The 12168-nt window shown below is 41.6% G+C and overlaps 1 protein-coding gene across 1 annotated transcript; it reads right to left on the minus strand.

Annotated features, from left to right (window-relative positions):
* Nucleotides 1-1169: 1169 nt before the first annotated feature.
* On the minus strand, nucleotides 1170-11767 carry slc40a1 (solute carrier family 40 member 1). Its single transcript, XM_080456556.1, has 8 exons — nucleotides 11439-11767; nucleotides 10764-10831; nucleotides 9934-10093; nucleotides 9527-9642; nucleotides 7777-7903; nucleotides 6780-7025; nucleotides 5455-6078; nucleotides 1170-4754 (listed from the first exon to the last, which is right to left on the minus strand). The coding sequence occupies exons 1-8, from the start codon at nucleotides 11470-11472 to the stop codon at nucleotides 4435-4437; spliced, it is 1695 nt and encodes a 564-aa protein (XP_080312682.1). The 5' UTR covers nucleotides 11473-11767; the 3' UTR covers nucleotides 1170-4434.
* Nucleotides 11768-12168: the final 401 nt, after the last annotated feature.

A 12168-nucleotide genomic window follows, 5' to 3' on the forward strand; every position in this document is an offset into this window, starting at 1 on the left:
CAATGTTTAAATCATTTCACAAGTTGGGAACACAGTAGCACCAAGCTCATGCAGAACCTCAAACTAGTCAGGAGTCTGCATGGAAAGTCAGGTGGTCGTGACTCACAGCCACAAGGCTGAGCCAAGTTCTGTGGGTCACTACTAGCAATCCTCTCTGTCACCTGAGTCGAGATAAATCTTTTTCACTAAGCTAAGTTCAGATCACCCAGCTCAGCTTAGAGTCAGTCTGTTTAACTCTGGCTGGTTGAAAAAAGGGATTCCGGGGGAAATTACCAGCTAACCCTCATGGTGGAATGTGACCCTTCACAGGCGGCTAGGCCTCAGGCGGAGGCGACGCAACCCTCAGATTAGGCTTTTCACAAGAACGCCCCTCTCTACTGTTACATTCTTTCTTCTAAATGAGGGGATAGTTCACTCACCTGTCATTTTGTTGAGACAAAAATCCAGTGTTCATTTAACTCTCAACGTGTAAAAACTGAGCCATACAGATAAATGTTTACACTTTCAGAGTTAAATTGACAATCCAGATATTGCTGAGCACTACTATTTCTCAATGGGGGTGATACACCCCCCCCAGGGGGCGTATAGAGAAGTTTGGGGGGCGCTGGATGAGGGGGCATGATGCTGACATCATACTGACAATGATACTGACCATGAAACTGACATGATAGTGACCATGACACTGACCATGACACTGACTATGATACTGACCATGACACTGACATGATACTGACCATGACACTGGCATGACACTGACCATGATACTGACCATGACACTGACCATGATACTGACATGACACTGACCATGATACTGACCATGATACTGACTATGATACTGACATGATACTGACCATGACACTGACATGATACTGACCATGACACTGACCATGACACTGACCATGACACTGACATGATACTGACCATGACACTGAATGATACTGACCATGACACTGACATGACACTGACATGACACTGACCATGATACTGACCATGATACTGACATGATAATCGTAACAGCCTTTTTTTCTCTCCCTGAGAAGTAGGCTAATAATTACATAATAAAAAGGTTCAGAAACATTGTATTAAACAAACAATGGATCATTTAGTCTATTGCACTTTATAGACAAAATGATGTATGTACAATCAATCAGGCATCTTGGGAAACAGACTGTTGATATGGTTTTCTTTATTGAATTGACCTCATGCAATACAAGCCGTAATAAACATCCTCGTCTTCAATGGAGTGCGATTGTTACAATTTAATTGACTTTCAGTACTACTTTGATTATTCGCTGATTTAAAGTTTTGTTCTACTTAACTAATTAATCATACAATAACACTGGCGATATCTATACAAGCATGATACATATGCATCTTTGTGCTCAAAATTACAAGCCTATTGAAAGAGGATTGCTTTGTATACAGGAGGCAGAGAAAACAATTTCACAATTTTTACAAACAAATCGATAAGAAAACCTCAATTAAAAACAAAATGTTAACACTAGGTATATAAAAACAAATGTAAAAAAAGAAAAGAAAAGAAAATTCCATCATTTCCAGGCAAGAAAAGTATAATCCGACAATAGCACACAAAATATAATCCGACAACAGCACACAAAATATGTATGCAGTTTTTTTCAAACGTGTATTTCACTGTTTATACTGACTGACAGTTAGTTTGAATGGAAGAAGAACTGCTAATATTACATATATGGCCATGTACATAGAAATATTCCTGAATCAGCATTGTGACAAATGACAGATCAGTGGCTTTGTGCAGGCCATAACCCTAGAATGAAAGCCGAGTCTAGATTCTGCCGTGGAACACCATAATTGTGCAGGATACCTCCACACCTCTGACTCAACCACCACCTCCCAACAAGCTGAGTAGTAACCCTGGGCAAAGAATGGTCCTACTGTACTCCACATCTGTTCTGGGCTGCCTCTGTTTCCAACCCTAATATTTTTGCTCCCAGCCATCAAAGTTAGACTGACTAAGGGCTTTCAAGAGTGTGGTGGACTAATAACCTAGACCTTGGAGCCTAACCTGAACCTCTGTGTGTGTGTGTGTGTGTGTGTGTGTGTGTGTGTGTGTGTGTGTGTGTGTGTGTGTGTGTGTGTGTGTGTGTGTGTGTGTGTGTGTGTGTGTGTGTGTGTGTGTGTGTGTGTGTGTGTGTGTGTGTGTGTGTGTGTGTGCGCGTGTGCGTGCGTACAAAACAGCTGTCAAGGCAAGTTTGGAGTATAAGGCTTCAGAAACAACTGCAATGGTGTTTATAGGTCAGAGTTTTTGAGATAGAGATGCTGCTACTTTTGTAAATATTTAGGATTCACCCCCTTTTACTTCACTTTGATTTACTTATTTACAGACATGAAGGAAGTCTGCACAGTGCACACTGATGTCCGGTTGTTATAATAACAGCTTATGAAGACTTTACAGCCTATATACATAAAACTCGGTGATAATGATTTAATTGCAAGAGCCATCCAGAAATATTTACATGACAAATATGAACGTTTCTGCCAAAGCTCTTGAGTGCTTGCATGTCTTTGTGGGATACTTTTTTTCTCTAAATAGAACACTTAATCTGTATACTCCATCGCACAACGGTGTCTCTTGTCGACAATTAGCTTGTAAACTGTTGCTTGTCAGCAAGTAACACCGTCGCTCTACAGAGAGGCGTTACTCCAAAATCCCAAAGAGTTGACTGAAAAGTAGCCGCACTTCAGATGCACTTTCAACAGAAGTTGGAAGTTACAGCATAAACACCAATAATACTAGATGAGCAAAAAAGCACTGGTCTAGGGTTTGTTGGCAGGCAGAAGTGGTAAACTGAGACAGCTTAAGGATTGCTGACTGGGCGGTATAACTGGAGATGGGGTATTTGAGGTCGCCACAGAGAGAGAGAGGGGGGGGCTATTCAAGGTTATCCACAGGAAAAGGTAGTTTTTCCCATGTGAGAGCATGTTGTCAAACATTTTGCTATGTGCCTTGTTTTTGAACTGTCAAGTGACTGGAACAGATTGCAAGGTAACCTAAGACTGGGAGGGGGAACGATTGTGCAAGAGGAGAGGTCAGGATTTCAGCCGTGTGCAAAAAAAAAGGGGGGGAAATGTTAACAATATACCTGATCTAATGGGTTCATGGATAGATGTCAATCTCTTAAAGTGCCTGTGTAACAACAATCATGATTAGAACTCAAACACACAAAATCTATTGGCGACACAACAGTCACATTTTGTAAACTACTAGTAAAAAGAAACAATATACAATCTCAACAGTATGTTGAAAATATTTAGGTGCACTATGGGGTTTACGAAAGTGGTAAGCCTAACTGCACAAAGTGTCGCTGTTTTAGGCTTTAGAGAACTCACACAAGTGTCATCGACTGACACAAAAAAGTGTATTTGGAATGCTTTATATAGATAATTGGTCTTCCCTCACTTCCTTTCATGCCATATAATAACTTCCACTTTGGTACTTAGAGAGCTGAGAGCGTTGTGGATGTGGATGCATAGGATTTTTCATTTCTGTCTGTTATGGCACAACCGAGACAATACTGATGATACATTTATAAAAAAAAGAAGGAAAAAAAACAACAACCCACCATTTCCTGAATAAATAGTTTGCATAACCCTTTTAACCATGTATTAAAGAGGCTTGATCCCAGCTTTGTGTTTGGTTAAATGAGCAAGAGCATTAAACCCCCTGAAGGAAGCCACCAACGCTACAATCATTTGCTTAAGCTGACAAAAGCAACACTTGGCTATCAGAGGAGAAATGGCGACTAGAATAAAAAGCTACAGCACCAATATAATGACTGAGAACCAGATATAAGTTAAATGTCAAAACACTGAACAGAGGAATGATCTGCTTTATGAGATTTGCAGTGACTGTTCCTCTGTACTCAAGCCACCATGCATGCTTAACATGTCTGCGCTATTTCTCCCCCATTCTGCCCTTTCTTAAACTGAAGCACCATGTAAAAACCATACAGCCAGATCAAGGCCTTGAGGAGATTATCTATTTTACAGTTTCTTTTCCCCTGGTTTCTTAAACCGTGGCTGAGGTCCCCAAATCGACCATAGCCTGCAGGCCTATGGCAGAAGGGTGCTGAGTTTTTTTTAACTCTCTTACCCTGTGCACCAGGGTAAGAGAGAGAGCTTATCCAAGCTGCGACCTATTCTAGAATGGGTTAGTTTTCTATGGCGGCAAGTAAGCAACCTACTCACCTCACTCTGCTAATGGCTACTCCTGCATCAACAGCTTACAACAGCTCACACAGGTTTCCACCATTGGACCGGGCTTACATTATTAGCATTAGTTTCCTGACGGCTAGCAAGCAAGCATGTTAGTTAGATGGACAGAGCAGGAGCATGTGTGAGCGATGGCTTCTGAGATATATATGTACCGTGGGACAGTCTCTTTAATGGTGGTTACACAGCGGCAGTAGGAAGTGAGGGGCTGTCCACTGCCTCTGTCTTCTGCTCCGGCGAGCAGCAGAGGAAGAGGCGGTTGCCCAGGGTGTTGAATGCAAACCTAAAGTACATGAGGTGGCCCATGGCCACGAAGGAGACGGAGATGATCACCAGAAGGCCAAAGGTCTCTGGTTTGGGGGCCAGAATCACCATGATGAAGTGCAGCAGGTCCAGGAGGTAGTTCATGGAATTCTGGACACCGTTGATCACCCCACGCTCCGATTCAATCACATTCTCTTGGATGAGCTGGGTCACAGTCAGGTCAAAGGACCACAGACCTAGAGAGCAGAAAGTGAGAGCGAGGTCAACATTTGTTAAGAGGGTTCAACAGTCAACTGTTTTTAATGGTATTTTTACTGCCACATAAAAACAACTGTAAGCGGAGCGCCACAGCAATCAGTTGATAATTATCAGCCAATGTTATTGGCGTCAAAGGTTGCCAATATTGCTTTGACATTCACTTCAGATCCGGAGAGACCTTCCTGTCAACGCCGCTGACAAGAGCAAAACTTCAACCTATGGACTACCTTTTCTAGTTTGGGATACTTTTGAAAGTCATCATCAGAAAATGTACCTTTTAACAAGCTTATTAAAGAAGCTGAGGTACACCAATAAAGGAGGCATTCTGTCATCTGCACCAAATAATTGACAATTTTCTATGCCAAACTACAACGTGACTGTATTTTATTATACTGTATTATTGCACTTTTACTGGTTTCAATTATTTATTTATTTTGTTTCTTTTTTAATTTATGTTGTGCTAACTAACCCTAAACTATTATTGCTATTGTTGTAAGATGCGTTCAAGTTGTACAAACATCAAATGCATGTCAAGCATTTCAGTGTGTGCTGAAATATCAAGATTACAACAAGCTCTCAGGTATGACCACCACATCTGTGGGTTAATGTGGAACCTAACCTTGTGACAGTCTCTATAGGTGTTCGCTTTTGTCGTCTGTAAGCGGTAACATTACTCACCAAGTCTAGCAGCAATGACCCCAGCAAACAGCAGACTGACGGACATGTAGGACTGCAGTGGTGGCAGCGCCGTGGTGGGCACCTCTGGGTCAGTGGCATTGGCGCTGGTCAAGCCGCTCAGGATGTGTTCGGCGTCTGGCAGGGGCTTGGAGATCAGGTGCGAGAAGTCAAAGGCGGTGAGGTCGAAGGGGCTTCCGGGGGCAAAGACAGACACCACGCACAGCATGAGGCAGACTAACTGGGCGACGCCGGAGATGAAGCCCGTGCGAATTAGTCCACACTTCTTGCGCACCCAGGTGAACGCCACGGTGCCGCAGATGCCCGCGATGGCGGAGGCGCCCATGAGCAGGCTGAGCATGGAGCCGTTGAGACCCTGCGTGTACGCGTAGCCGGTGGTGATGCAGTCGAAGCCCAGCACCGTCATGTACAGGAAGGACAGGGACATGCCAGCGAAGAAGATGTTCTGGTTGTAGTAGGACACCCAGCCGAACTTTAGAACCCGCAGAGGCTCAGACACCTGGTAGCAGCAGCTCGTCTCCTTGGGAGACTCGGCCTTGGCCACCGCAGAGCTCTCATTCATCAGAGGCTGGAACGACTCCTCAGGACTCTGGCCGTTCTCCAACTCTACAAAAGGGTGGCGGAGAAAAAAAAGGGAGGGGGGGTGATGGGGTCAGTGAGGTTTTGTTTCTGGTCCGTCGTACAAGGCAGCAGTCCAATGTCAATCGCTCAGTGAACTCAGATAAGAGTTGTCTTGTTGTCATTATGTGAACTTCTATGTTCTGGCTAATTATGGATTCGGATTTCCAGGCCATGAATTCTCAGTTCTCAGTTGATATTTGATTCTAGCATCAGTGGTTTTTAGCTGTTTAGGGAGGGACTTATAGGACCATAATGGAAAGTCCCAAGGATTTTTTTGTGTTATCCTTTTAGCCTTGACTGTACCACGTGCTGTTTACATTTCTGACTAATAAAGTATTCAATCAATCAATCAAAACCTTGGTGAAGAATTAAGACACAACTGCTGTTTACTTAGTATTAAGGTTTACACTGTCCTTTTCAGGTAGAGCAAGTTTTATAATCCTGCAGGCCCTGACATGATTGTTATTCTGAAAACGGTCTTCTTTTCATACTTGACCTTCACCATTCTTGCCTGCCAACTTTGTTCCACAGTGACAGTGTAAAGTCTAATTAATATTTTGTCACTCCAATAAATAATACTTTACAACTAAAAAACTTTTTTCCCAGTTCGCTCAAGGAAAATGCTGAAAATCTTTATCCTGCCACAAAATCTGGTATTCTATATATATTATAGTTCTCCTGCATACCTTTCTGAGCACTGAGCTGTTTGAGTTCGTGGCTGTGCTCTTTCTGACCAGCTTTGACGGCCAGTGCTGGAGTCTTCTGGTAGACATTCCACAGCAGGGCATACTCCACGCACATGGACGCTAGGTTCCACCCGGCGATGAAACCACAGCCGACAAAGTGGGAGCCGAAGGACATGATCTGGCCCACCAGCATGGGCGCCAGGATGTTGGTCAGCTGGTCGATGATCCGGACTGTGGCGTTCATGTCTGTTTTGAGGGAAAGGTGTAATGGAAGGGAGGGCAAGTGGTCAAAATATGGCAATGGTGATGTAACCACCTCCATTCAAACCCTGGTCTCCGTCCCATATGGGAAACCAAACATCTAACGCTGCTCCAAAGGGAGAAACCCCCTTTGGCCAAGGGAGATACAGTACTAGGCTTCTGGTCTTCAGGAAGAGCTGCTCTACTACACTAGTTCAATCTGCACCATAGTACAGCTGTGACAAAAAAAACACTTTGAATTTGGTTATAGCTGTCTGTTTGACGAAGGAATGAGGTGGAGGGTCTTCTTCAGGAAAGGGTAATAAAATGAACAAGAAGTCATTGGAAATGTCAATGGAAATTCAAAGTGTATTTGTATATTGAGCGTTTTGTCACCCCAGAAGTTTGTACAGGTTTAATGAAGAAAGGTCATGTAATTTCAACCCCTGTTAGAGAAATCTCGTAGCTGGTTTTAAACAGTTAGGGTAAAACCTTACCTCAGGGTTATAAATATATAAAAATAGAGGGATTCAGCTTCCATCAGCGTTCGGACTTTGTTCCACTGAGCAGAACTAGAGACTAATCACATGAGGCCTAAATCGATTATGAGTGATTAAAGTGTGTGTGTGTGTGTGTGTGTGTGTGTGTGTGTGTGTGTGTGTGTGTGTGTGTGTGTGTGTGTGTGTGTGTGTGTGTGTGTGTGTGTGTGTGTGTGTGTGTGTGTGTGTGTGTGTGTGTGTGTGTGTGTGTGACTGACCTGCCAACTTGCTACTATCCTGTCCAGCTACCACCACCACCCAGTCCCGCTGGATGGAGATGGACATAGCCGTGCTCGCCAAGTTAGCGATGTTGGCTATGGTGATCACCATGACATAGCAGAACGTCTGAAAAACAGGAAGCATTTCCATTTTAATTTGATGAGCATGCCTGGTTGCTGCCAGAGAGATTTGAAGCTATAAAAAATTAAGTTTGCAAGGACATTTCCTCAAGCAAAATATAGAAGATACAGTAGTAGATATACACTACAGTACATTTACCAAACATGAAATATATTAACTGTCCTTCTACATCAAAAGAAATCAATGACATTCCATGAAAAAATAAATCAATTCAACATTCAAGAAAAAAAGAAAAAACATAAAGAAACAAGCTGTTGATAACGAGGTCCAGCATGACTGCTTCATGTAATACACAACATGTGACCTCAGTGATAAAGACCTACTAGTGCACAACCAGAAAGCTTAGCATATTTTGTCTAGAAACAACCAACACAACAATGTTGTACAACCACAGGGTAACGTGACTGTTTTAACAAACTGGCTCACTGTTGTGTTTGTTGTTCTGTGTGTACATTATGGAACAGCAGCTGCTTTGGCCAGAAGAGCAAATGGAACTGGATCAACAGGTCATTTCTCTCTCTCTGTCTGTCTGTCTGTCTGTCTGTCTGTCTGTCTGTCTGTCTGTCTGTCTGTCTGTCTGTCTGTCTGTCTGTCTGTCTGTCTGTCTGTCTGTCTGTCTGTCTGTCTGTCTGTCTGTCTGTCTGTCTGTCTGTCTGTCTGTCTGTCTGTCTGTCTGTCTGTCTGTCTCTCTCACTCAGCCTAGAAGAACCTGCTGACTGCACTGCCATGGAAAAGACACTCAATCTCCTGTTTCAACCTCCCCCCAACCACCACCTCCACAAACACTCAAATACCAGCCTCCTCTCCCCGTCGCTCACATAGCCAAAGAACCCCCTTTCACTTCATGCCGAGAACAAGTGAAGAGTTGGGTCATGCTGAAGTTCAACAACACACAGTTTGTTTCTCTCTGTTACAGATAACCCCGTAAGGTATCAGTTTTGAAAGTGAAATCTGAAAACAACATTAATCTGTTGTTTTGTTAACTCATAGTGTTATGTTGTTATATTTTTGTATTGTATATTTGTGTTAGCAACGTCTCTGCGAAAAACAAATCCCACCAACATGTTGCTGCTTGTACCTGTATGAGTAAGTGACAAATAAGTCCTTCTTGATTCTCAAGCATAAGGGGCCCTTAGATACTAAGAACAGAACTAGGTAACACTGTATATTCCCAAATAAAGACACATGTATTCTGGAAAACAACAACATGCTGGCAAAATGCAGATAAAAAAATATAATACCTACAAAATGTTTGCTCAAATCAAAACATCAATATAACTGATCAATAGCTGAACCAATACATTTTTGGTTGAATATGTGTACCGCAAGTGTGCATAATTTTTTTGAGAATATTACTTGTGGTAAATAATTTGTAACAATACAAGGAGTGTTGGGATCTATTCAACTCCATTCCCTCTAATTGAACTGTAAACCCAGTTTCCACAGTCATAAAGGTCGTTCACGTGGGAGTCCATATCAGCAGTCGTTGATATAACGATTCATCCTGGGGTCAAGAGGGTTGCAAATAGTGTTAAAAAGTAGGTAAATGCTTTCACTGCAAATTTCCACCGGATTACAGAACAGCGGAGTGTGCTGAAGGGATCTTACCAGAATCCATCCATTGTACATTGCCTCAAGCTGCTCTTTGTACTGAAAAACGACCATGAGAAGTATTCCACACATAATGACACAAGAGTTCTGTACAATCAGTGATGTCCGGGCCACTGTGAAAACAGGAGGACAGGAATTAGGGACAGAATATCGGCCAAAAACAATAGATATCTGTGTGTGGATAGGATACAGGAGTTCATTAGAGCTTTTCCAACAGCATGGCTGGACCCACTTTTCTGCTCCCTTAATCTAATACTACCCATGCCAAATTCCTCTGGATAAGCATTCCACAAGAGACTGTCTTTAAAAGCTATGAGGCTTAGAGAATAACTTTGGCCATTGTATGTGTAGACACGTTGAATGGGTGTGTTTTTGTTCACTATTTTACAACAAATGAAGCCTACCTTTGAGCCTGGCGTTTTTGTCCACCCAATCCCCAATGATGGCCCCCAGCAACAGCACTGAACCAGCCACCACCAGACCATACACAGCCGTGAGCAAAAGACTGTTCCCATACAGTTCCACAAGAAACACAGCTACGGCAAAGTTCCACATTCTGTCGCCCTGGAAATATAATACATATGATTATATGGTTTTCAATTAGTCCAGTTTGATGTGTTTATCTGACCCAGCTTCCATTGTGTGTGTACTGGACACGTTTTGGATAGCACTGCTATATAATAAATTATAAAGGCCCTATATCTGCTTTCAAGGATTGTCACACAAGGCAGGGAAAAAACGGATAGTCTCCCATTCTGTCTAGGATAACCTAACATTGTTGTGGAGAGCTATTTGTGGAAATGGACATTAATTACCTTTTGGAAAACATGCTAAATATGGCATAGAGCATATTACACTGTCATGACAATGTAGCCTGTTATTACATTATTATGTTCTGTATGTGGGCCTATTATTTTACACCTAGTAAAAAAAAAAGATATGTTGCATTATGTAGCTCTTGACAATGCAAAGAATGTTATGTGTTCTGTAATAACTCAATAGGATGTATTCATCCTATTATGATCAATTATTCGATGAATTGAATACACAGGACCCCAATGGAAACAAGCCATAGTGCTGTCTTGGGTTTAATCATTTTAGCATCCTTTTGTATTGAACTGTAGGTCCTACTTGCTGTGCTTTTTTTAACAAACTGTTAATAAAGTATTCAATCAATCAATCAATCAATCAGATGCGATTGTTACATGCTATTTTTATTTATTATTTCACTTACCCATGTCGATAGAGCATGTCCCATGTAAATAAGGCACTTTGCTGATGTGAAGAAGTCTCTGGTTGACTCTGTAAAGACGAGACGCAGGAAATAATAAAACACTATCCCAATGGATAAAATAGACAGCAGTGGAGGAAAAAGTACTCACATTTTTTACTTAGGCCTATAAGTAAAAGTATCAATACTGCAATGTAGAAACACTCTGTTACAAGTAAAGGTCCGGTATTCAAAATGTACTTGAGTAAAAGTACAAAAGTATTGGCATCAAAAAATACTTAAAATGTATTAAAAATCCTTTGAAAATAGCAAAAAAAAAGCTGACCACGCGTCGCGGTAATCTGCAATTTTCAAATAGCCAATGTATATATGGCTGACATGGTAAGTGTATGTTTTGTAATAATAATCTAAATCTACAAAGTAACTAGTAATTAACATTTTCAAATAATTGTAGTGGAGTAGAAGTACAAGTATTTAAAAAAGATTTGTTAAAAAAAATTGAATAAAATAAAAAAGTAAAAAATACATCAAAATGATACTTAAGTACAGTACTTGAGTAAATGTACTCCCACCACTGGTAGATAGCCGTGATCCATGTTTTTGCAGGACATTAAATAAACAAAGTACAAAACACGTCTAAAACGTGACATCCCATGAATGAAAAAGCGATCGACCTACCGCAACAACTCTTCTTAGGTCCAGCGGTATCCATTGCAATTTGATCGGAGAATAATTAGGTCAAAAAATGCTGTTTTTTTTCTTTTCTCTCTCCTCCTTTTGTAAAGGCTATTGACGGTTGGTGATCTACTGGTGATCTACTGATGATCTACAAAACAGGCACGACTGATCGACCCTAATCTACCCTATTCCTCCCCTCCAAACTTAGCTATCACTGTAGCTGAAGAGTGGAAAGAAATGTTGTTTTTTTTGCCCAAAAGGCTAGAAATAGGCAATAAAAGGGCAAAAAGCTCTCCTGTATCCGCAGATGGACTGCTGCAATGCTGCCTGTTTACTCAGCTCCCATGTTATAACCGTGGAGGCGACGAAGGCCCGCCCCCTTGGTGCGCGCGCACCCAGCACTGTTTGTAAACAAGAAAGAAACCCTGATGCCTCTGCAAAGCAGAGCCTGGATCAGTATGGGGATCATAGACTGAAAGGATGGGATCAGTGGTGGAAGAAGTACTCATATTTTTTACTTGAGTAAAAGTATCAAGTACCATGAACTCATCTGGAACATTTACCAAATTATCTATCATTGTCTTTTCTTGTTTTATATTTTATAGTTGTTGTTTATACTCTGATGTGATTGTCATATTACAAAAAAATCCAATAAGTATCAATACCACATTGTAGAAATACTCTGCTACAAGTGAAAGTCTGGTATTCAGAATTTTACTTTAGTAAAAGT

Source organism: Gymnoscopelus braueri (genome assembly GCF_963280865.1).
Source record: "Gymnoscopelus braueri genome assembly, chromosome: 18".
Taxonomy (NCBI): Eukaryota; Metazoa; Chordata; class Actinopteri; order Myctophiformes; family Myctophidae; genus Gymnoscopelus; species Gymnoscopelus braueri.

What these genes read in the sequence shown, in the direction of transcription:
- slc40a1 (XM_080456556.1), bottom strand. Translation starts at nt 11,472, where the DNA reads ATGGATACCGCTGGACCTAAGAAGAGTTGTTGCG. An exon ending in CAAAAACGCCAGGCTCAAAG is followed by an intron (nt 9,643 to 9,933) that starts GTAGGCTTCATT and finishes CTGTTTTCACAG; the next exon opens with TGGCCCGGACATCACTGATT. An exon ending in GGTCATTGCTGCTAGACTTG is followed by an intron (nt 4,755 to 5,454) that starts GTGAGTAATGTT and finishes TCTGCTCTCTAG; the next exon opens with GTCTGTGGTCCTTTGACCTG.